This window comes from Silurus meridionalis, chromosome 26, assembly GCF_014805685.1.
Source record: "Silurus meridionalis isolate SWU-2019-XX chromosome 26, ASM1480568v1, whole genome shotgun sequence".
In the NCBI taxonomy this organism is placed as follows: domain Eukaryota; kingdom Metazoa; phylum Chordata; class Actinopteri; order Siluriformes; family Siluridae; genus Silurus; species Silurus meridionalis.
The window spans coordinates 17,738,491-17,764,891 of record NC_060909.1 but is presented as its reverse complement, the minus strand read 5'-3'; the positions used below and the strand labels follow the sequence as shown (position 1 = coordinate 17,764,891).

The 26,401-nt window shown below is 37.0% G+C and overlaps 3 protein-coding genes across 6 annotated transcripts in view; all 3 read right to left on the bottom strand.

Annotated features, from left to right (window-relative positions):
• si:dkey-246e1.3 overlaps positions 1 to 1,991 on the bottom strand; it is a 69,788-nt gene extending 67,797 nt beyond the window's left edge. The window contains exon 1 of the mRNA XM_046840764.1: positions 1,674 to 1,991. The gene's annotated coding sequence lies outside the window, so the exon portion shown is untranslated. The remainder of the gene's footprint in view (positions 1 to 1,673) is intronic.
• Positions 1,992 to 12,534: 10,543 nt separating this feature from the next.
• Positions 12,535 to 17,816, bottom strand: LOC124379677 (B-cell receptor CD22-like). The gene is made up of 10 exons (XM_046840148.1): positions 16,812 to 17,816; positions 15,967 to 16,302; positions 15,653 to 15,877; positions 14,772 to 15,113; positions 14,474 to 14,689; positions 13,954 to 14,223; positions 13,761 to 13,851; positions 13,629 to 13,683; positions 13,334 to 13,545; positions 12,535 to 13,209 (listed from the first exon to the last, which is right to left on the bottom strand). The coding sequence occupies exons 1-10, from the start codon at positions 16,864 to 16,866 to the stop codon at positions 13,143 to 13,145; spliced, it is 1,869 nt and encodes a 622-aa protein (XP_046696104.1). The 5' UTR covers positions 16,867 to 17,816; the 3' UTR covers positions 12,535 to 13,142.
• A 131-nt stretch (positions 17,817 to 17,947) lies between these two features.
• Positions 17,948 to 22,312, bottom strand: LOC124379680 (B-cell receptor CD22-like). Of its 4 annotated transcripts, none has more exons than XM_046840153.1 (8): positions 21,990 to 22,310; positions 21,452 to 21,793; positions 21,162 to 21,377; positions 20,633 to 20,902; positions 20,381 to 20,417; positions 20,200 to 20,277; positions 19,957 to 20,026; positions 17,948 to 17,968 (listed from the first exon to the last, which is right to left on the bottom strand). In XM_046840153.1, exons 2-6 carry the CDS (start codon positions 21,786 to 21,788, stop codon positions 20,229 to 20,231), a joined length of 909 nt encoding a protein of 302 aa, XP_046696109.1. In that variant the 5' UTR covers positions 21,789 to 21,793; positions 21,990 to 22,310; the 3' UTR covers positions 17,948 to 17,968; positions 19,957 to 20,026; positions 20,200 to 20,228. The 4 variants fall into 4 exon arrangements, with proteins under 4 accessions (XP_046696109.1, XP_046696111.1, XP_046696110.1 ...); XM_046840154.1 differs by lacking the exon at positions 17,948 to 17,968 and adding an exon at positions 17,981 to 19,586 and having other exon boundaries at positions 21,162 to 21,369; positions 21,459 to 21,793; positions 21,990 to 22,312; XM_046840152.1 differs by lacking the exon at positions 17,948 to 17,968 and adding an exon at positions 17,983 to 19,586.
• Between the last annotated feature and the right edge of the window lie 4,089 nt (positions 22,313 to 26,401).

The window sequence follows — 26,401 nt, the reverse complement described above, 5'->3', positions numbered from 1 at the left end:
GTATTTCTGGACGTACGGCCCTGTGCAGCGTGGCTCCGTGTGTCCCGTCGAAAGTATGAGAGACATTCGATCAACCAAATAAGGATGAATATAAGGCTCACAAGATGATAAAAAACACATTTCCATAATGTGAAAAAGTATTTAGATTTCCTAGTGTGACTTCTCCCTGGAGAACATTAACCATTGTATAACCTGGATTTTACTTACAAAAAAAAAAAAAAAAGAGAGAAAGAGAAAGCTGGATGTCATAAAAAACATGAAGTAATGTGTAATTGATATCTTGGGGTTTAAAAGCTTAAAGTCCGTCCAAAAACTATTTTAAGTTTAAAACACTGAATACTAAATTAATGCAAATTGACAGAATCTGTAATATCAACTGCTACCTCATATAATAACCTTTTTTATTCGTTCAATCCTAAATAAATAAAACATCAAGCACATAACAAATGTACATTTTTGTTGTCATTTAAATTTAAAAAAAATTCTTTGAAAATAAAAGTCTTGCATTTAAGTTTGAGTTGTTTCTAACTTCTGAAACATTAATTTTCCCCCATAAAACAAAATATTTGGCATTAGTTACTTATTTTTGAGCATATAATTTTCACTGAAGTACAAATACAAATAACATCAAAAGTGTAAAGATCACTTTCATAACAAAAATTGTTTGTTTTCTTTTTACAAACAGCTACTCAATGGAAAAACAGAAACAAAAAACTGATGAAATGATACACTGTAAATTGTGTGTAAATGTAGGAAATTGCAATTTTTATTTATTATTTATTGAACAAGGCTGTGGAAAAGGTTCTGGGCAGGGTACATCCCAAAATCTGTATGAAATGATATTTTAAAAGGTCTGACGTAATGATCTCGGTTTGTCCAGTCTCTGAAGCAAAACTCTCTGATCCACCATGGAAAAGGGTTCTAATGGAAAAATCTGGATCAGAGACGACACTTTTCATTCCGATCCAGACTTCCTGCGGTGTTTGAAACCGTTTCACCTACAACTGCTGTCACCTTCAGAGACGTGATTTCCTTAGAAACCATGTCAGGCTCATATTGACGCCAAACATTTTAGTGTAAATTTACAGTCAAATATTGACAGCTGACTTCCCCGCCATGTTACCGTTTTCCAGAACTGTTATTGTATTTAACGTTTTCAATAAATTTAACAAATACACCAATCTACTGTTATAGCATGTCAATGTACAGTATTATAGCGTTCTCTACAGCAATACAGCAGGATGGCATAAGTACTGATTTTCATACAGTATTTTTAGTCAGTATACATTTTTTAAAGCATCATTTTCACTTTTAAAACAGAAGATATTTAAAGTAAAAGAAAGTAGGAAATAGTAAACAAAGTAGAGTTTAAAACTAAGCACTGTGGTGTTATATATTATAAACTGAAACGTTTGATTATTTAGACTGTAACAATTAAAAATCTACAAATAATTAACCAAAACATGTTACAGAACAGGTTTTATAAATTTTATGTGGTAACTTTTTGCTGTATAAGATTCAATTTCATAGTTATTGAGTGAAGAACTGACTGAACTCAGTAATTAGCAACAATGCTATCGGTTTATCGTTCCTACGGTCAAAGCATTCGGGTGGAAAACTAATTGAAACACGAATCAAAAATATATAAGAAACTCTAAAGAAGATGGACTCACCATTTCAGCAGTCAGGTGAACACCTACTTACCGTCTTCTCCCGCTCCGGAAGTCTATTTGTCCTCGAAACGGGGACAAACCTCAAGTTTATTCCGATGGAAAAACCGGTTCGCTTCCCCGTCTCGCGCAGCGCGGTGCACTCCTGACAGGAATGCTAATGCTAACGGAAAAGCTAACCGAAGCACACAAAATACACTGTACATCTACACAAACTCTCACACCGCTGCGTTATTTTATTAATATCAACCATTATTCCTGGGATTCGTTCAGTAAAATCTCCAAAAATCACGCCTGACTGCAGAGAAACCCTCAGTTCTGTTCACTACATACCGGATACACTACATTACCCAGACATGGAACTTCAGATTACTACGGTGGCCGAGAAGTGCAAAACACATTAACAAATCCGAAAACAAATTAACAATGTCAAAAACAAATGAACAAATCCAAAAACAAAACAACAAATCCAAAAACAAATTAACAAATCCAAATTTGTTATTTTGTTTTTGGATTAGTTAATGTGTTTTTGAATTTGTTAATTTGTTTTCGGATTTGTTGTTTTGTTTTTGGATTTGTTCATTTGTTTTTGGATTTGTTGTTTTGTTTTTGAATATGTTTATTTGTTTTTAGATTTGTTGTTTTGTTTTTGAATTTGTTAATTTGTTTTCGGATTTGTTAATGTGTTTTGCACTTCTCAGCCACTGTAGATTACCGCCAAAAAGAGAAATTAATCAGCATGCAACGTTCCTTCTGGAAAGTTCCTTTTTAGAATTTTCCTTCTGGAATATAACTTAAAAAAAATTTCCAGGACAAAAAAAATTAATCATAAAAAATGTAAAATAAATAAATAAATGAATAACTAAATAAATAAATAAAATAAGATAAAATAAAAAACAAAACCCAATATAATTTTAATGCCTTTAACTTGAATGTTGTTCCAAAAAGCAATGCTCAGAAAGTTCCTACTTGAAAGTTACTTCAGAATTGATTTTAGGACAAAAAAATTTCCATATAATTTTAACTTGAATTTGGCACAAATCAATCAGACAAATCAATCACATTTTGCAATGTTCCTACTGGAAATTTCCTTCAGGAATTGTCCCCAGGAAGGTTCTTAACGGAATGTTCTTCCGGAATGTCCCTGCAGAATTCTTTTTTTTTCAGGACATAAACTTATAAACCAAAAAGACAAATCAATCCCAAAATGCAAAGTCCCTTCAGGAAAAATTTCTCCTTGAATGTTACTTCAGAAATGTTTCTTCTTGAATGTTACTTCAAAAATTCTTTTTATCGGACAGAAACTCCAGAATTTTAATCCATTAATTTATTTACACATTCAAATATGTTTACTATTTTTTTCATACTCATAGTTACATATTCAAACTTAAATAATTGAAATATCTTGTAATTAAATTATTTAATTAGATAATAAATCCAGGCTTAGAGGATGCAAAAAAACATCCAAGCGTCAAAGTTGACAATCAAGGCCATTGGGTCCTAATGATCTGCAAAAATTCATGCAAACTGAGTGCATTTACATTACGCCTATATATGGTAAAAGCTGAAATCATGGAATAAGGACTGAAAAAAACATACAAAACAGGCAACAAAGACTTTTTATTTTAAACCCAGTTGGCTGTGAAACATTGTGAAGTTGGCGACAAGTCTGGACTTATTTGACATAATGGTCTCAGGTGGGTGTTCCACCCAGGTTAGTCTATAACATATGGATCAGCTGAAGCAAAACACCCTGACCCACCATGGAGAATGGTTTGAGGGTCCACAAGAAAAGCAGCTAATATTAAAAACTCCCAAGTAAGAGCCAATACTTTTCTTCCCATTCCAGAGTTTCTGCAGTGTTTCATTACCTCTTTCATTACTAGTCAACTTGAAACTATGTCTCACCTATGTCAGTCGTCACCCTCTGAGACGTGCGGTCCAATTTCTCTTGAAACGACATCCGTATATCGCTAGCGCAGTACAGAAACAAATGACCTCAGTCATCAGTCAGTGTACAGATGGAGCAAATCGATTCATAAAACCTGATCGCAAAACAGCAAATTTAACGGCATAGCGTGTGAGTTCTGCTTCTGAGGTTTACGGTCGTTGACTCAATGCCTTATTGCCTCAGTGCCTTGCTGCTCCAAATGCTTATCTAAGAGCTTTTACTTAAGCTCATAATGTATAGTGCAACTGGGGTTTAACCAAAAGGGGAATTACTAAAGAACCATTACATTACGTTTTCTGATAAGGCCATGCCCATGGAACCATTAAGAGTTTCCCAAAGGTACAAGCAAAGAACTAAAGAATCTAAAATGTTATCTTTTTCATTTACATTAAACTGTTTTGATATGGAAACGAGTCGAGATCATCCAGTTCAATAAAGACCAACCTCAAAGATCTTTAACTAACAGCTGAAATCACTGGACACTATAAACAGCTGGACACTATAAGTCAAAAAACGTTTGGAACATCTGACCTTCCCAACCATATGTGGTTCTTCTCCACACTGTTACCACAAACTTGGAGGCACACAATTGTATAGGATGTCTTTGGATGCGGTAGTATTAAGTTGTCCCTTTACATGAACAAGGAGACACAGATCTGTTCCAGCATGAAAATGCCCTTAGTGAACAAAGCCAGCTCCATAAAGATATGCTTTACATGGGTCAGAGTGGAAGATCTTGAGTGGCCTGCTACTAAGGTCTGACCTCAACCCTACTGAACACCGTTGGGATAAATTAGTATGCTGAGTGTACCCCACAGTAAATGGATAAATCTTATGATTTCTTGATACTCAGAAGCATATGCTAATGTAAATGTATGTTCGAATAGCAGAATAGCCTTTATTTGTCACATATACATTACAGCACAGTGAAATTTGTTCTTCGCATATCCCAGTTTTGCTTGGAAACTGGGGTCAGAGCGCAGGGTCGGCCATGATACGGCGCCCCTGGAGCACAGAGGGTTAAGGGCCTTGCTCAAGGGCCCAAGAGTGGCAGCTTGGCGATACCAGGGCTTGAACCCCAGACCTTCCGATCAGTAATCCAGAGCCTTAACCACTGGAGCTACCACTCCCATTAATTGTACATCTCATTAGCATTTAGTGACGCCCACAGAACTCCAAATAAGAAAAAGCTTGCAGTAACCAAAAAGCATGAAATGATGATTGACCAAAAAAAAAACCCCACCAACCCAAAAACAACAGTTTAAGGCATATAATGACGTACATTAAATTACATGTTTTAAGCTAGAAAGCTAAAAACAGGCAGAAACCTGAGAACAAATGGCAAAAAAAGTGAAATTAGGTCTGAACAAGGTGAAAAGAAAATGTTCACAAAATCTCATGCATTCCACATTTCTTGTATAGAAATTATTTTTCTGATAAAATGGGGCACATTATTCTAAACAACATTGTATTCCATTTTGAGTCGAACATTCTTATGTTTCAAGGCTGCTGATTGCGATTGCATGAACCTTTTGGCTAAAGAAATTTGCTGCCTATTTACTTCTCTTGTGATTTCAGGTGTTATGAGCAGCCAGGCAAAGAATATCTGCTTTTCTTAACTTTTTACAAGAGGGTCAGCCAGAAGGAAATGAAGGGCTGTAAAAGAAAAAATATGATAAGTTCAAGCCAATAAATCTGATGGTTAGACATTACTTCTTTTAAGCACCTCAGCGATGTTTAAAGAAAGAAAATTGTAATGGTGTGTGTATGTGTGGGGAGGGACGGTTGAGTTATCCGTGCCATGTAAACAGATCAGTAATGAGTTCTCGTTTATGTTCCTGTATAGTTTATGGTCATAAAACAGAAAGACTTCATCACTAATGACAATTCCCACTGCATTCTAATGCACTAAACAATTCAATTTTGCAAAAATTGTACATCAGTTTAAAGAGTAAAAGTGAAAATCAAGTTACTATATAAGAACAATGCCTCGATATTGTAACATTACATCTCATCAACATACTATTTCACACAACTGTAGGTTGTATTACCACAACATAGTTCTGGAAATTCTTTAATGCCACACAACTAATATTGATTCACTTGCTGATTGTGGAGAACTGAGAAAAAGATGGTTTGTGAACATTTCATTACACATTTACTCTGATTTACTATTATAATAATATTATCTCCACTCTTCAGGAAAGATGTTTCTTGTGGAGATTCATGCTCATTCAGCTATAAGCGTTTTAGTAAAGTCAGGTACTGATGTAGGCAAAGTGAGGAGGACTGGGATGCAGCATTTAAATGAATCCCGTAGGTGTTAAGCATTGTTGAGTTCAGAGCGCTACTGTACGTCAGGGCACACATCATCTTCCATTCCATACCATGTGAAGTATCTTCATGGAGCAGACATTGTGTACAGAGGCAGTGTCCTGCTCTAACAGGTTTGGGTCTCCTAGTTCAAGGGAATGGATTTTCATGCTACTGCATCCAATCCAGTGCATTTGATTGCCTCTAACAGTCTGGGAAAGAACCACATTTGGAAAAGGAAAAACGTCAGGTATCACCTATAAAATCACAGCATGACTAGTGCTGATTCACGATGTTTTGGGAATTCTTTAACGTCACATACCTAGTGCTGATTCACACTGTTACAAAGATACATCCCAACATAATTGCAGAGTTATGTTGCCAAAACCAGACATGTACCAAGTAACATTGTTGTGGATTGTACTGATTCTGAACATTGCAGAGTAAGTGCTCTGTCCTGATGTATAAAGTTGTGAATTTATTACAAAGTGGAGCCACAGCTAGTCTAGTGCTGATTCCTATTGTTGCGAAAAATTTGATTGTCTCACATTAACAATTCTCATCTACGCAGAATCAAATTTTTGATTGGATTATAGTGACTGTTGTGGAATGCATTTTCATATAAAATCCTTTCAAATGCATTCATAAAAAGAAAAAAAACAATCATTGTACTCGCAATTTGAGCCTGAAGGTCTATTAAAGGTACTTGTTTGTTAATAATGAGCCTGGGATCTGAGCCTCTAACTATTTCAGCTCCAAGAAATGACCCGTGTGAATAAAAAAAAAAAAAGGAAAATAAAAAACCCTGCCCTGGTTCCAAACTAGACCGTTCACAGGACGCACTTGATTATGAAATGTAATTGATTCTTTTTGAAGCCAATTTGTTGCCATTTTTTTTATAGCTATTTTGTGTCATCTAAGTAAAGACCTCTCGCTGTATTTTCACCAACTGGCGCCTGACGAGCCATTGTAGGACGCGACCTGTTGGGAGCCGCAGCCTCGGAGGCACCAGGCAGTCCGTTATTAGGCTATTGTTTTCATTTAACGTTAGCGCCGGTGATTCAGACATAGTGGCTGCTTTCTCCATGAATTTGTCACTCTCCCACCTGTGCTCGGTAATGACCAATACGGCAGGCGGCGGCCTAGCGCGAACACATTCCTCTCTTTGTTATACGGACATTTCCTTTTTAGCGCCGTGCCGAGCCTGTTTCCGATTTACTCAGGGCTCCGGGTGGAGCGGCTGCCCTCGCTATAGCCATCCTGTCCTGCCTGCTAATTAGTAATAGATGTATTGCCTGGCAGGTCACGCTTACCCGGGAGGTCATCCATCATAATTCACAAGCAAAATATATGTACTTTATTATATACTTTGGATTTTTTGTTATATCTTAGTAACATTCATAGGCATTCAGTCCTGACTAATATGACAAGTTCTTCTGCGAATCACAGGTCTCTCTGAACGTCCAGATATTGCACAATGTTTTCACAAAAACAGGGCGTTATGAGAATCGGCACGAATTCTTGCCTTTATCACTTTCCAACTGCGCTTAAAGACATCGTTCTATCAGTTAATATTGCTCTCGGACACATGAGCTGATGTTTCTATTTTCTTCTCCGCATGAGGTGTACACGATGGTAAATTAAAACTCTCGCTCTATAGAGGTTAAGATAAGACAGAAGGAAAAGGTCACAAATGTTTTTTTTTGGATGTAGCTGAAGTCATGCACCTTTAATAATCCTTGTTTATTGATTTACAGTGTTCTTTGTGCCAGCAGTGGTCACATGAGACATTGACACACTCCTGATAATGAGTGTGTGTGCAGGTGCATTATTAGACAATAATAGTTCAACTGCATTTTCTTTTGAACTAAAAATGAATTTAAAATCATTATTGAGTCAATGGAACAAACTCCTTTATAATGCATTCCTGAGCTGTGAGGGGTCACCCTGGAAATCCTGAGAAAGTCATCCATAGCCTGAATTGGCAGGAATGTTCAAATACGCATTCCAAATAACAGCAGCTCATAGACATCCTGCTTCATCACAATTTCACCTGGAAAGCTGACTCTTATGTTACTATAATAAAACTCATAGGTCAATTATTTATTTTTGTTGTGTGTTATGAATATTTAGCCATACATTTTAAGGCAGAATGACATCTTTCTTTTTTTTTTTACAGCAGTTTTCTAGCTATGAGAGTAAATATAATTTAGGTTTCAATTGTGTCACTCTTTAATCTGATTGGTTAAAAGTCAAAAGTTAATTGTTTTAACTAAAAATAGCATAATGAAGTGGAAATCATAACCACCACCTTTTCTGTATTACCATTGTTGGTTTCACTTCCATTCATTAATCTTTAATCAGCTCTGTATCCTGGACCCTGGTACTATAGATCTAGAGTCAGCCTCAGTGATAATCACTGCATTACTTTGGAAGTGACTGTGTTGAGAGAATAAGGCAAGTCTAGATATATTGAAAATAACATTATGACCCCCTGCCTAATATTGACTGGTTTGCGGTTACACAGCCCCATTCCCAACAAACTGTGATGTTCTCTTTCTATCAGAACCAGCATTAAATTCATCAACAATCTGTGCTTCGGTCTGAGCAACTCGTCTGTTGGATCTGACCACATGGGCCAGCCTTCGCTCCCCTTGTGCATCAATGAGCCTCGGCCTCCCACAACCCTGACGCCAGTTCACCACTGTTTCTTCTTTGGACCACTTTTGATAGATACTGATCACTGCATACCAGAAACACCACACAAGAGCTGCAGTTTTGGAGATGCTCTGACCCAGTCGTCTAGATGTCACAATTTGGCCCTTGTCAAACTTGCACAACTTTGAGAACAAAATGTTCAATTGCTGCCTAATATATCCCACCCATTTACAGGTGCCATGATGAAGAGATAATTAGTGTTATCCACTTCTCCTCTCAGTGGTCATAATGTTCTGCCTGATTGGTGTATTTACAATAGAATAGCATAAATACACACACATTCAGTGCATTCGAAAAGTGTTCAGACCCCCTTCACTTTTTTTTATTTTTTTTTTTTATGTTGCAGCATGATACTAGATTTAAATAGATTTTTTTCTGACAAGGTGAAAACAGACTTCTATAAATGTCTGTACATGTTTCAAAATAAAAAAACTGAAATATCACATGTATTCATACCCTTTGCACAACACGTGAAAATGAGCTCAGGTACCTCCCATTTCGCTCAACCGTTGCTGAGATGTTTCTACACGTTGTTTCTACACGTTGTTTCTACACTTTGTTTCTAGGTTGTTCTGTGATGTTTTTGTTTGTGTTGCTTAGTGAAGCCAAATGCAAATCGGACAATGAAAGTATCTAAACTAAACTAGATCATGCTGATAGCCTGCATCACTGAACTAATACACTCCCTGTGAATTTATTTAAATCGTTTGTTAAGGAAAAACAACGGGAAATCCTACGAGACAGCAATGTTATTCCCCTTTCAGGTAAAACCAGACACAAACTTGTGGTGCCAAAAATAACTGCGCCACAAACAATACAGAGCACAAAATACCTGTATGGAGGGAGAACAAGATTGTTTTTATAATTATTATTCTATATAATTAATTTTTATAATTATTATTAATTGGTCCTGTTGTCTTAGGATACATGTCACATATTCTAATGTGTTTCTATTTCTATATTTTTGCCTAAATTCTTGCTTGTGTCTTACCATACGCTTCAAATCGTTTTCCAATTCCCTGGTATATGTTATAGTTATTATTAGTATAATTATTGGATTCACCGATTGACAGCAGGTCATTTTGCAAGGTTTGTAAAAGGATTAAGTCCATGAACTATGTTTCTTATCTCCCATCAACACTATTGCACTTCCTTGTTTCATATCTCAGACTGTTTGCAGCTGAATCATTGTTGTTTTTCATGATCCTTGTCATGGTTTGGGTTTTCTTGTTCACGTCTTTAGTTATTCTGTGTGCACTGTGCACTTGCATCTTCTTCTGCGCTTCATTACATGACTGTGTGTGATCTGAATTGATATCTCCATGACTTTCCCAATCGTGTGGGGCGAGGAAGCGTTCATTCATGAGAGGTCTACACAGAAAAACACGATATGCATGTGTATATATTTTATACGTTTTGGTCATTTCCCGATTGGCAATCACCTGATCTGCATTAACAAACCGATTTATACCTCGAATGGGAAGTAACATTACTCTCAAAATGAGGGTTTCAAGAACAACTTGGACTTTCCACCAATTTATCAGAAACCTAAAAGAAGAACACGAAATTGAGGATATAACCGGAATATAAAAAAGAAACCTCTGATAATGATAGGAAATTGTGAGTTTTTCCCTTGAACCCTTATCTGCTGTGACACTTCTCTGGAACAGGTCTCTTGAAACGGAAAGCTATATTTGATTGCAGGCACGTCTTTGGAACAGCTTTCTTGAATCCTAAAAAGATAATGTACAAGAATGTACAAATACAGAAATTTATACTAAAATATATGAACTTAGGGGATAATTTGCAGTTGACATATATATATATATATATATATATATAAAGAGAGAGAGAGAGAGGGATAGAGCAGATCCTGAAATTTATCCTACGGACAAAAGATCTAATAAATATGGTTTATACAATGCTTTGCAAAAGTATTTGCTCCCCTGGGTCAGTGCTCAGTCGATGTTACGGTCAATTACACAATTTACTGCACTTTACACAATGAATAGATTTTTAGATTCAATAATTATTTTTTTTACTACAAGTGATGTCACATTTATTTCTAATCTGATTATTCAAGCACCTCAAAGGATACGGAAGCTACAAATCCGATGTAGTCATTTGGTGCAATAAAGTGTAAACCGGAAAAAATACTTTGTGCATAATGTGCTATTCATACAAAACCCATACACACACACACACACACACACACACGGTCTCGTAATCACTCTGGAGTCCAAAAAATGCCGATACGCATAAACACAGGAAATTGCATTGAATATAAAACAGTGTGCTGGTGCGCTCAAGGTCAATGCAATATTGTTGATCAAAGGAAGCTCTTCTTCGATGTGCACAAAAAGCAAGCCAAAGTGCACTTCCTATTGCAAGAGTATTCGGTCACCACCCGGAGTCACACATACAAAAAAGGGGGCTATAAAAGTGCCAGGTTGCTTTTGAATACTCGGACGTTTTGGAGGGGATACGCAGCGCTCCAGCGCTTTGTTCCTTTGTTAAAGTTGAAGTTTATGCTCTGATCTGAAGGTGCGTCTCACACCAAGCACGTATGAGGGCGGAGTTATTTTCCTACCATGTGTGAGCACGTCAGAGCCTCACGCGTGGACGTAGAAAAGCATGCTTCAATTTACACTACATGGAGAGAATTATTGGGTCATCTGACTTTTCCACCGATATGTGCTTCTGCCCCAAAATGTTACCACAAAGTTGGAGGTACATTGTACAGAATTCCCCTTTAAAATTTCCCCTTCATTGGAACTGGGAGACTCAAATGTGTTCCAGCAAAACAATACCTCTGTGCACAAACAGCTCCATGTTGATAGGTTTACATGGGTTGGAGTGGAAGATCTACTGCTAGGAGGTGGTAGCTCAGTGGTTAAGGCATTGGGCTTTGGCTCAGAAGATCACAGGTTCAAATCCCACCACCACCAAGCTGCCACTGCTGGGCCTTTGAGCAAAAGCCCTAAAACCATCCCCTGCTCAGTTGTAAGTCGCTCTGGATAAGGGCGTCTGCCAAATGCCGCAAATGTAAAATGTAATGTAGCTCTGAAGAAAGGCATAGCACACTGTGTAGCAACTTAGCAAACCCAAACCCTCCTAGTTCACCTTCCCATTCCTGTAAATTGTGCTTTGCTTTTTGCAACAAAGTTCTCTAATAGATTTGCTTACTGGTTAGTTAACTTACAGAGTGTAAAACGAAGCAGGTTCAGCATTCGGAAGAATAAGTGTGATGGTACGCTCTATAGTCTGTACACTAAATCATCACATTCCTGGCTCACCACAAGGGGTCACCTTTTATAGTGAATTTTAATGTCAATCACAGTCTCCTTATACATGATGAATCAGGAAAGATACACCCTGTCTATATTTGCAGTTAAAATATAAAGTGTGGAAAAATAAGTGTGGATAGATAATGATATGTTGTGTGGTGTGTGGTGTGTGTGTGTGTGTGTGTGTGTGTGTGTGAGAGAGAGTGTGAGAGAGTGTAACTTAGTGAGAGAAATTGATTATTATTTTAACCTACTGTTATTGTTACTGTTACTGTTATTTTAGATCACGTTGTTTTTGCCTTAGCATTGGAAGTAGAAATGTACAATTATTGGACATACCAAGGACTTGATAAAGATAGAGAGAGAGAGAGAGAGAGAGAGAGAGAGAGAGAGAGAGAGAGAGAGAGAGATGTACACATCATCTGGTGTTTGCTGCCATCTACTGTAACAAATCTGCAATTACACATTGTACACTTAGCCAGCCATAAAAGCGCTTTCTCGCACCCTCTAGTGATCTGCAGGCGAAACAATCACCGCAGCCAAATTTCATTTCGTTTACCTTTTTTTTTGTTTTTTTTATTACAAATTTTATATACATACAGGTATAAACGTGGAAAAAATAGTATTTATTTATTTATTTGCTATAACATTTTTAGAATTATTGTTTTGTTTCACACAGTTACATAGTTACAGTAGTAGGGTAGTATTGTTGCAGCAGTTTAGAAAGAGGCCCAAACGCCACCTGGTGGCCGTCTTTTGCAAGAAAATTTTACTTTGAAGAGCACAATGATGTAACAGCGAGCATTTGGCATTAAATGTTCGGTACAAAACAATGAAAGGTGCAGGACATTCATGTAAAATACAATTATTATATATTTTTGTATGTAATAATATGAAAGAATATCAGTATTTGAGTAGTAAAACAGCATCACAGAAAAAAATATCAGAAAACAGAAATAATTGAAATATTTCACGAATGTAAAAGTCTGATATCTGATCGGAAATATATTTTGAGATATAATCTGGACAATAATTGAAAAATTAAACAGTTATAAAGATTATAATGGAACATAAACATAAATGTAAAATAAAAACTTAAGTAAAGGTATACTTCATAAACATTAATACTGCTGTTCTGATGAAATGCCAAAGACGATCTTCTTCTGTTTAGTTTAGATACAGAACAGAACGATCTCATCTGTCTCAGATCTTGCTTTTTCTGGAGACTTTGCTGTAGATCTGAGATGAATCATCATTCGCTCCATCCAGCCTATGGAACAAAAAGAGGTGATCTAAAGACATGAATAATGCTCTTCTAATAAGTAAATGAATGAAGTATTAAATGACTCCTGAGCAGCACAGTTAGTGTTGGTGTAATGATATGATTTGCTCACTGGGTGGCAGCAGTGTTCCTTTGAATGTTCACAGCAGCGTACTCTACTTCCTCTTCATCTGTAGTGTCTGGAGGAAGTCTGGGTGACAGAGACCCTTCCTCTGTGTGGTAGTGTTTAAAAGCAACACTAGTATAGGTAATGTTCTCCTGATCATCTGAGGTGACTCTGTGGTTTGAGGCTGGGATATTGTCATACACTGGAGCAGACTGAAGCTGAAAAAAAAAGGAGCACAGAATAAAGTTTTGTACTTGAAAATGAACACGATCGAACATTCGCTCCATTTAATCACACTCACCTGTTCACTCTCAGCAGTGCTGCTGTGCTTATTAGCCGAGCTTGACTTTCTTTTCCTGAGGAATTCCAGGCACATGTTCATCCTAAATGTCAATAATTTTTTAATCATTCAGTATATTTACATTTTACATACCACATCCACAGAGCTCCTGAGACAAGTGTTACTGCCAGGAAGACAACCAGAGCCACCATGCTGAACTTTAACGCTGTGTTGTTCTTTGAACCTTCAGAAATAAACCCTAAATTAATTTGAGGCTCCATTTCCGTCAAATTGTTTTATCCGCTTTGTACAGCTACTGTATGTAACAGTGTTACAATGCACTTACCTAACACATTCAGGTGTACAGGTGTAGAGTTGTGGTGTCCCAGCTGGTTGTAAGCAGTGCAGTAGTAGAGTCCACTGTGCAGAGAGCTAATGTTGCTGATGCTGTGATTCTGGCCTGTTGATAGCAGTGTGTCTGCACCTGCTATCTGCTTAAACCAGGAGTAGGTGAGAACAGGAGGGTTTGCATCACTGCTACAGCTCAGAGTCACTAAATCCCCCTCCATTAGGTCTCCAGTTGGAAGAACCTCTGCTCTTATGTTTTTAGGTGAATCTGATAGGAAATAAAACACCTGATCACATAAGACCAGATATGTTGTGATCTGTTGCTACTTTCATAAAAGATCATGAGAAAAAAAACTTTGTTCTGTTGTAAATTGGTCTACATTGTCTGTATTTAAATGTTCTATTTGTCATGGTATTTATTGTAAAAACTGGGCAGATTTACAAAAAAATGTAACACTCAATAAACAGAAGCTGACAGTGAGATTATGAGAGACTGAGTGAAGGAGAAAAGTTCTTACAGACTGCAGGAGAGTGAAGATTCTCATGTCCTGTTACAGCACAGGAGTAGCTGCCATCACTGCTGCCATCCAGATCCAGTTCATTTCTGTTCTGGTCAGGAACACGCTGTCCGTTCTTGTACCAGATGTAAGTGGGATTGTTAGACAGAGTGCAGGTGGTGATGCAGCTCAGCATTTTATACCCATTTCTCCAGTCTGATACTGTAACCTTCAGATCTGCACAATAATAACCTGCTTAATCATTTTCAGCTGTTTATTGCTAGATTACTTAAGCAATTATAGAATAATTAGACATCACCTGTAACAGACAGAGAGACTCCAGGATTCCCGGTGTATTTGTCCTGATCAGTGTAGAATCTGAATCTGTATGTTTGAGCATCTGTCTCTCTCAGGTTAGTGATTCTCAGACTACAGTTATTCTGAGAGTTCTGTGTGTCCTGCACTCGGCCCTGATACTCCTCATCTTCTCTCACATCCACAGGATCATCTTCAGCCTTCTGTTTAATGAACCACACTGATGTTCTCACTGTGTGTTCTGCAGGATGCGTATAAGAGCAGGAGAGATCAACCGATGTGCCTTTCAGAGCACACACATGATCAGGAGTGTAAGTCACACGCCAACACGCCTTCCTCATTACACCTGAAACATATAGAGAGGTAATAACTGTGGGAGGATCTTCTTTTGAAGCCTGGCATCCCATAATTATCATCCTGTCCTGTTTATAAATGTGGTAAAAACTGTTGATAATTAGTTTTAATTACAAAATGAATTCTCTTAAATTTTCTTGGAAACATTTCAAGGAATTTCAATCTGGAATAACATGTTATTAACACATGATTACTGTTTTCAGTTTGATGCTGTGGGACACATTTTGTTTGGTAATATTCAGTTATTCTTCCAGGAATAATTTACCTAGTTTGTATGACATTTTATCTTTCCTTCAAATTCATGCTGCAACTGTTATAGCTATTAATAATAGATGCCTATGTTTGTACCAAGGACAGTATGACCTTTAACAATGTTTTTGTTTGTCTTTAAACAGTGTATATCTTTCATACATGTCCTGATGTCTGTGTGACTGATATTCCCGAATCCATAATGGAGAGTACAAGTGTAATGATCTCTTGGAGTCACAGCTGGCTTAGAGAAAAAGCTAACAGATTTACTCTGACACTTACACACTGGAGGAGAGCGACGTTCACTTTCATACACCCTACAGGAGTAGCTGCCTTCATCATCTACATTAGTTGAGTCAAGGACAATGAAGTTTTCATTTGTAGGTTTAATGTAGTAGCCATTCTTGTACCAGTACAAATTGTATGGACTGAGACTGCAGGTGGAGCTACAGGTCACTTTTACTTTTCTCTGTCCTTCAGTGTTAGGATCCACCTTCACCTGCAAATCTACACACAATAATGTACCAAAACTCTGTAAATACTACAGACTTGTTATATATCATATGATACAACAAAGTCTATGTGTGCATTATTACCTGTAACAGTCAGATGAACTCCAGATGGCGCTGATATCCATTTACTGCTCTGTGTTTTAAATCTAAAGTTATAAACTCCAGAGTCACTCAGTCTCACATTTCTTACTGTCAGCTCACAGTCAGACCACCATGTGCTCACATACACTCGTCCTGAATATTGTGGATCTTTACTCAGTTCTTGTGGTTCTCCTTCAGAGCTCTGGACTTGATACCACTCTCTCTGTGTGACACTGGAGTGATCAGGTTTTGTAAATGTACAGGGGATTTTTACTGTAGATCCAGTAACAGCACAGAGACTCTGAGTGGAGAAAGTTACACTGGGCTGAGCCTGAACTCCTGGAACACACACACACACACACACACACACACACACACACACACACACACACACACACACACACAAAAAACAGAAGCAGAAATTAAAGTAATGACTTGTGCACTGACCAGGAAGTATAACCAGAGTCTTAAGTGCTGCTGCTGCTCGCAGTCACACAGAGTGAGTGAAACAAGAAGTTGTGAAAATGACAATAAAAATAGAACTCGTTTTGAAACTTCCTCTGGGTTTGTAGACTCTAGAACTGCAACAAAATAAACTCATGCAGATAAAGAACAGTGCAGGACACTAACACATTATAGTTTGTACAGTAATACATGACTAATACACATATGATTTGACATACGTATGTGATCTTTTTATTTCTTGCTCTATACTGTACCTCCTGATGTTTACTCTACAGCACCCTACAAATGATCTTTTCTACACACAGACGTTTCTGAAAGGATGCAGTAGTCACACAGAAGCACAGAAAATCAGTAGAAAGAACTGAAATATATGAAAAGTTCACCTATCAGTAACATGAGGATTGCTGCTGCTGCTGCTGCTGTAAATTTTCTCGTCATTCTGTGAAAAACGCTGACATCAGCCTTTAAACAGCTGACACTGAGATCCACCAGGTGTTACATTTAGTCCAAAAATATCCTTAGAATTACAATATAAAACTTTCTTACTCTTTTAATAAACATTAACTGCCGAAATCAGCCTGTTCCTCTTTCACTCATGCTGCACTCGTCTCTGTATGACACTTCCAGTAAAGACTCAGAATATGAATGATGTGTTCACACCAGCATTGTGTTTTAGCCTCCTCTTTACTTTTAACCCTTTAAAAAAAGTAATTCAAGTTTCATTAATACCACATTCCTACTCGATTTTTCTTACCTCAACACTGTTACTTTTAATTCTTTGATAATGTCTAAATGTAACGATGTTAATGTTGTGATGTAAATGTTCATTTTGTTATAATGTTTAGTAATGAATATTTGTCTTAATCAAACTACAAGTACAGAAATTAGGAAGTCCACGTGAAGTCCACGCGATTTGACCATAATCAGTTATTGCTAGGCAATTTCTAGCACCCTCTTGTGGCTGTTTAAGTCCTGGCGAAAATAAATTGTAGGATTTTTTTTTTTACATCACACTGCTCATTGCAAACTATTTGAGAAGAAGCTTCCACCAAATCAAGTCTGTTTTATAATCAGTTAAGATTCTGGTATTTCAAACTCTCCTTGTGGTGTTCGACACACACCAGTTTCACATACAGAGGTATTATACGTTTATCAGTCAACAGTCAGTCCTATAGCGTCTAATAGAGACAATTGATTTAAAAATGTATATATTTTTTTCCACATGTTAAGATGTTAACATGAATGTTAAAAAATATTATATATATTCAAATATAATGCAAATATTTATTAGGGAGTGGGTTTCATCCCTGTTTTTATGAGGAAGTTCAGGGAAGTTTTAGCTCTTGGGTGGTTGCTTGCTGCTGAAGGCAGGGTCAGTGGAAAAAGCATTATATTTTGTTGGTTTTTAATTGCAAGTGTGTTGGTATAGGATGAGAGTGGTTAGTGAAGATTTCCACATGTCCTACCCTGAAGGTCCGAGGCTTCATAGTCTCTCTGCACAACAATGGTGAAGAGAATGACCTCAGTCTGTCACTGGACACTACATGAGCATGAGAATGAGAGAAAAAGATCAACACAAGTATGAGGACCATAGAAGATGTTCACTGTGTGGGCTTTTGCTGCCACACTTCACTGCTCTTGTGCTCTTCACAACAACGAGGATGCTGAAGTGACTATTATTTTACAACTCAGATGAGAGTTGTGCCACGAGTGTGCAGAATTTTTAGTCTGGAGGTTGCACAGTCCACAAGTATTGAGAAATATGTTTGTAACCCATTTTAATATCGAGCAGCCAACAGATTTAGTATAGCAACCACATAGCAACAGCCTATGAGCCTCAAACACAATGATATAATTTCAGTCACAAATGCTAACATGTTTACGCTACTAATTTGCAGAGGAAATTGTCATTTATAATGATTTGTGACATTGAATTTGAGAAATATAAAGAGTTTATATTACATATTCTTTGAACTGCATTTAACTATTCCTGCACCTGACTAAAATAATTTCTAAACAATGTGTTTTTGCATCTACTGTCTAATTTATATACTTTAAATTCATGCTTGTATTAAAACTATAATAAGAAACATATACTCTTTTATATGATTTAATTTTCTTTATGAAACAGTTAAACCAGGGTCAATGGCTTCATAGACAAACCCACTAAAAGATGTGGCACAGAGCGGCATATGAACCTAATCAGAGATAGACTCAATGAAAAGGTGGAAGGTTTCATAATGTATTGATTATAAAGTAAAAAACAAGTATAAACAAAGAAGACAAGAAATAAAATATTAAACCGAAAATCTTCTTAAAGAACTCAAGAAGAGTTGTCTCAATTACTTTTTCTAGAAAAAAGCAGAGAAAAGCAAAATATATTGAAAACTTTAAAAGAGGCCAATTGAAACGATGCTGGGGACACGGGAAACAAACCACTATCAGTAAACCATACAACATTAGGAAGCAAGTGAAAAGCTACCACAAAGAAGGACCTTATATAGACTGTGGGAGATTGGGAACAGGTGAGCCAATTGAGCATTTGGAAGGAGCAAAGGCGACATCTGGTGGTAAAAGAAAATAACTACAAATACAAAAACCCCTGAGTCATGACACTTGATATATAAACTCATACATTTTATGATATTCTTTTTGTAAGTTTTTTATTTAAACGAGGTTGAAACTGCTTACTTATCAGTTATCATCATTAACCAGATTTTCAGTGCAGTTTTACAGCACATGAAAACAACAAACAGGATCAGACAACAGCAAAGCTATAAAATGTTTATGGAAAATAAAGATAAAAATAGAGTAATAAAAATGAGATTAACAGAACAGAACTGCCTGAAACAATGTGCACATGAACTGAAATCAAGCATGTGAATGAACAAGGAGGAGAAAAAGCTGAAGTGGTAGAATATAGAGCAAAAAGGAAGGCCACTTAACACATTATATATGTATGTGCTTGTATTTGATATATAAAAATGTGAAAAGACAATTAAAAAAAGGAGATGCTTCAATAACAATATGATGTCTTGATGCTGTGTAACTCATATTCTTAACCTCTTGCATACTTCCTGTAGTGTTCATGATCCTCAATGTGAACTAAAAGTCAATTTTTGAATAATATTCTCCTGACTGAGCAGAGTAGCCACACACTGAAAAAACCACCACATGTTATCACATTAGACACTGCAATAAATTAATCTTTTGCATACAATTTCAGAATTTGCTCACATAGGACAAGGTTGCAGGTTTAAAAAATATTTGTGTTATGTTCTGTAAAATGTGTATAGTGTATAGTAACTAGGAGAAAAAAAATACAGAACAAATGTAAAGAAAGATAAAATTAAACATCTGTACTGTTCAGGTAATGGAGAGGTCATGGTGACTATGGTCTGGGCTGATTTAATACCGCTAGCTCTTTTATGAAACATGAGTAACTAGTTTCAAGAAGTTGCACCATCTAGTGTCTGTCTCAGGAACTACATTTTATTCACTTCAGTCTGGTGAAGCAGGTACACTTACCATCAGTGTGTCATAATTAAGGACATGGCTGCAGGGTTCATTGTTGGCTCTTGACAGAGCTTTTAATATTCTAGATGGAAAAGATTAGAGAATGAAGTATGTAGATGGAATGTGTTGCTAACACACACACACACACACACACACACACACACACACACATATATACACACACACACACACACACACACACACACACACACACACACACACACACACACACACACACAAAGACTGTGTACATACTTGCAGAGTATCATAATCTGGGGACATCGTCATGAGCTGCAGTGTTGTGTATGTGTCGCCTTCAGGTGCCGGAGCCCTCTGAGAAAAATAAACACAATTTTCCAATCTTTTTTTATTTACTTTATAGGATCTAGAGTTTGATAAAAAATAAAGACATTAAAACACAAGGGTCTCTCAGTACCTGAAAGTCAGTGTCTCTGTTTGCTCTTCTCTTCCTCCTATTCACACAAATAACATAAAACACGGCTCTTCAATCTGTTCTTGTTTCATTCAGATATTTATACAATGAAACAGTTCAGTTCACCAGTATTTAAACATTTTCCTCAGTAAACACAACTAGTAAAACTTTACGCGTGTATAAACCACTTGGAGATATGCTGATATATGAAAATGATCAACTTCAGGGTGAAGCTACACTACACATGACACTTACCTAACACATTCAGGTGTACAGGTGTAGATTCATGGTGTCCCAGCTGGTTGTGAGCAGTGCAGTAGTAGAGTCCACTGTGCTGAGAGCTGATGTTGCTGATGCTGTAATTCTGGCTTGTTGTTAGCAGTGTGTCTGCAGCTGCCTTCTGCTTAAACCAGAAGTAGATTAGAACCGGAGGGTTTGCATCACTGCTACAGCTTAAAGTCACTGAATCTCCCTCCACTGGGTCTCCAGTTGGGAGAACCTCTGCACTGGTGTTTTTAGGGGAATCTGATTGGAAATAAAATCATCAAAAATCAAGATCTGTAGCTACCGTTAGAAAAGATTATGAGAAAAAAAATCTTTGTCATGTACATTGTAAAATGGTTTAAACTGTTTGTATTTGAATATTTCTTTTTTTGCAATGGCATTTGTTTGTTAAAACTGGGCAGAATTGTTTGCGTTAATGGTTTAAAAAAAATGTAACACTCAATAAACAGAAGCTGTCAGTGAGATTATGAGAGACTGAGTGAAGGAGAAAAGTTCTTACAGACTGCAGGAGAGTGAAGATTCTCATGTCCTGTTACAGCACAGGAGTAGCTGCCATCACTGCTGCCATCCAGATCCAGTTCATTTCTGTTCTGGTCAGGAACACGCTGTCCGTTCTTGTACCAGATGTAAGTGGGATTGTTAGACAGAGTGCAGGTGGTGATGCAGCTCAGCTTTTTATACCCATTTCTCCAGTCTGATACTGTAACCTTCAGATCTGCACAATAATAACCTGCTTAATCATTTTCAGATGTTTATTACTTAAGCAAATATAGAATAATTAGACATCACCTGTAACAGACAGAGTGACTCCAGGTTCTCCAGTGTAATCACATCCATCAGTGTAGAATCTGAATCTGTATGTTTGAGCATCTGTCTCTCTCAGGTTAGTGATTCTCAGACTACAGTTATTCTGAGAGTTCTGTGTGTCCTGCACTCGGCCCTGATACTCCTCACCCTCTCTCACATCTACAGGACCATCATCAGCCTTCTGTTTAATGAACCACACTGATGTTCTCACTGTGTGTTCTGCAGGGTGCGTATAAGAGCAGGAGAGATCAACCGATGTGCCTTTCAGAGCACACACATGATCAGGAGTGTAAGTCACACGCCAACACGCCTTACTCATTACACCTGAAACATATAGAGAGGTAATAACTGTGGGAGGATCTTCTTCTGAAGCCTGGCATCCCATAATTATCATCCTGTCCTGTTTATAAATGTAGTTTAAACAGAAGATATTGAGTTTTATTTAAAAAATTAAGTGTCTTGTAAATTTTATTGGAAACTTGAGAGGGAGGAATCTGGACAGATTTACTCTGACACTTACACACTGGAGGAGAGCGACGTTCACTCTCATACGCCCTACAGGAGTAGCTGCCTTCATCATGTAGACTAGTCGAGTCGAGGACAATGAAGTTGTCATTTGTAGTTTTTAACTTTTGGCCATTCTTGTACCAGTGGAAATTGTATGGACTGAGACTGCAGGTGAAACTACAGGTCAGTTTTACTTCTCTCTGTCCTTCAGTGTTAGGATCCACCTTCACCTGCAAATCTACACACAATAATGTACCAAATCTCTACATACCTGTCATATATCATATTACACAACAGGTGTGTGTGTGTGTGTGTGTGTGTGTGTGTGTGTGTGTGTGTGTGTGTGTGCAGATGAACTCCAGATGGCGCTGATATCCAGTCACTGCTCTGTGTTTTAAATCTAAAGTTATAAACTCCAGAGTCACTCACACTCACATTTTTCACTGTCAGCGCACAGTCAGATGTCCAGATTATAACTCGTCCTGAATATTGTGGATCTTTACTCAGGTCTTGTGGTTCTCCTTCAGAGCTCTGGACTCGATACCACTCTCTGTGTGACACTGGAGTGATCAGGTTTTGTAAATGTACAGGGGATTTTTACTGTAGATCCAGCAACAGCACAGAAACTCTGAGTGGAGAAAGTTACACTGGGCTGAGCCTGAACTCCTGGAACACACACACACACACACACACACACACACACACACACACACACACACACACACACACACACACACACACAGAAGCAGAAATTAAAGTAATGACTTGTGCACTGACCAGGAAGTATAACCAGAGTCTTAAGTGCTGCTGCTGCTCTCAGTCACACATAGTGAGTGAAACAAGAACTTGTGAAAATGACAATAAAAATAGAACTCAGTTTGAAACTTCCTCTGGGTTTGTAGACTCTAGAACTGCAACAAAATAAACTCATGCAGATAAAGAACAGTGCAGGACACTAACACATTATAGTTTGTACAGTAATACATGACTAATACACATATGATTTGACATACGTATGTGATCTTTTTATTTCTTGCTCTATACTGTACCTCCTGATGTTTACTCTACAGCACCCTACAAATGATCTTTTCTACACACAGACGTTTCTGAAAGGATGCAGTAGTCACACAGAAGCACAGAAAATCAGTAGAAAGAACTGAAATATATGAAAAGTTCACCTATCAGTAACATGAGGATTGCTGCTGCTGCTGCTGCTGTAAATTTTCTCGTCATTCTGTGAAAAACGCTGACATCAGCCTTTAAACAGCTGACACTGAGATCCACCAGGTGTTACATTTAGTCCAAAAATATCCTTAGAATTACAATATAAAACTTTCTTACTCTTTTAATAAACATTAACTGCCGAAATCAGCCTGTTCCTCTTTCACTCATGCTGCACTCGTCTCTGTATGACACTTCCAGTAAAGACTCAGAATATGAATGATGTGTTCACACCAGCATTGTGTTTTAGCCTCCTCTTTACTTTTAACCCTTTAAAAAAAGTAATTCAAGTTTCATTAATACCACATTCCTACTCGATTTTTCTTACCTCAACACTGTTACTTTTAATTCTTTGATAATGTCTAAATGTAACGATGTTAATGTTGTGATGTAAATGTTCATTTTGTTATAATGTTTAGTAATGAATATTTGTCTTAATCAAACTACAAGTACAGAAATTAGGAAGTCCACGTGAAGTCCACGCGATTTGACCATAATCAGTTATTGCTAGGCAATTTCTAGCACCCTCTTGTGGCTGTTTAAGTCCTGGCGAAAATAAATTGTAGGATTTTTTTTTTTACATCACACTGCTCATTGCAAACTATTTGAGAAGAAGCTTCCACCAAATCAAGTCTGTTTTATAATCAGTTAAGATTCTGGTATTTCAAACTCTCCTTGTGGTGTTCGACACACACCAGTTTCACATACAGAGGTATTATACGTTTATCAGTCAACAGTCAGTCCTATAGCGTCTAATAGAGACAATTGATTTAAAAATGTATATATTTTTTTCCACATGTTAAGATGTTAACATGAATGTTAAAAAATATTATATATATTCAAATATAATGCAAATATTTATTAGGGAGTGGGTTTCATCCCTGTTTTTATGAGGAAGTTCAGGGAAGTTTTAGCTCTTGGGTGGTTGCTTGCTGCTGAAGGCAGGGTCAGTGGAAAAAGCATTATATTTTGTTGGTTTTTAATTGCAAGTGTGTTGGTATAGGATGAGAGTGGTTAGTGAAGATTTCCACATGTCCTACCCTGAAGGTCCGAGGCTTCATAGTCTCTCTGCACAACAATGGTGAAGAGAATGACCTCAGTCTGTCACTGGACACTACATGAGCATGAGAATGAGAGAAAAAGATCAACACAAGTATGAGGACCATAGAAGATGTTCACTGTGTGGGCTTTTGCTGCCACACTTCACTGCTCTTGTGCTCTTCACAACAACGAGGATGCTGAAGTGACTATTATTTTACAACTCAGATGAGAGTTGTGCCACGAGTGTGCAGAATTTTTAGTCTGGAGGTTGCACAGTCCACAAGTATTGAGAAATATGTTTGTAACCCATTTGAATATCGAGCAGCAAACAGATTTAGCATAGCAACCACATAGCAACAGCCTATGAGCCTCAAGCACACAATGATATAATTTCAGTCACAAATGCTAACATGTTGATGCTACTAATATGCAGAGGAAATTGTCATTTATAATGATTTGTGACATTGATTTTGAGTAAATATAAAGAGTTTATATTACATATTCTCTGAACTGCATTTAACTATTCCTGCACCTGTCTAAAATAATTTCTGAACAATGTCTTTTTGCATCTCCTGACAATTTATATACTTAAAATTCATGCTTGTATTACAATTAAAATAAGAAACATATACTCTTTTGTATTATTTAATTTCTTTTATGAAACAGTTAAACCAGGGTCAATGGCTTCATAGTCAAACCCTCTCAAAATGTGGCACAGAGCGGCATGTGAACCTAATTACAGACATACTCAATGAAAAGGTGAAAGGTTTCATAATGTATTGATTATAAAGTAAAAAACAAGTATAAACAAAGAAGACAAGAAATAAAATATTAAATGAAAAACCAAAATCTTCTTAAAGAACTCAAGAACAGTTGTCTCAATGACATTTTCTAGAAAAAGCAGAGAAAAGCAAAATATATTGAAAACTTTAAAAGAGGCCAATTGAAACAATGCTGGGGACACGGAAACAAACCACTATCAGTAGACCATAGAACATTAAGAAGCAAGTGAAAACTGCCACAAAGGGGGACCTTAAATAGACTGTGGGAGATTGGGAACAGGTGGAGATAATTGAGCATTTGTAAAGGGCAAAGGCGACATCTGGTGGTAAAAGAAAAGAACTACAAATACAAAACCCCTGAATCCTGACACTTGATATGTAAACTCATACATTTTATGATATTCTTATTGTAAGTTTTCTATTTGAAGGAGGATGAAACTGCTTACTTATCAGTTATCATCATTAACCAGCTTTTCAGTGCAGTTTTACAGCACATGAAAGTAACAAATAGGATTAGACAACAGCAAACAAAACTATAAAATGTTTAGGAAAAATAAAGATAAAAATAGAGTAATAAAAATGAGATCAACAGAACAGAACTGCCTGAAACAATGTGCACATGAACTGAAATCAAGCATGTGAATGAACAAGGAGGAGAAAAAGCTGAAGTGGTAGAATATAGAGCAAAAAGGAAGGCCACTAAACACATTATATATGTATGTGCTTGTATTTGATATATAAAAATGTGAAAAGACAATTAAAAAAAGAGATGCTTCAATAACAATATGATGTCTTGATGCTGTGTAACTCATATTCTTAACCTCTTGCATACTTCCTGTAGTGTTCATGATCCTCAATGTGAACTAAAAGTCAATTTTTGAATAATATTCTCCTGACTGAGCAGAGTAGCCACACACTGAAAAAAAACCACCACATGTTATCACATTAGACACTGCAATAAATTAATCTTTTGCATACAATTTCAGAATTTGCTCACATAGGACAAGGTTGCAGGTTTAAAAAATATTTGTGTTATGTTCTGTAAAATGTGTATAGTGTATAGTAACTAGGAGAAAAAAAATACAGAACAAATGTAAAGAAAGATAAAATTAAACATCTGTACTGTTCAGGTAATGGAGAGGTCATGGTGACTATGGTCTGGGCTGATTTAATACCGCTAGCTCTTTTATGAAACATGAGTAACTAGTTTCAAGAAGTTGCACCATCTTGTGTCTGTCTCAGGAACTACATTTTATTCACTTCAGTCTGGTGAAGCAGGTACACTTACCATCAGTGTGTCATAATTAAGGACGTGGCTGCAGGGTTCATTGTTGGCTCTTGACAGAGCTTTTAATATTCTAGATGGAAAAGATTAGAGAAT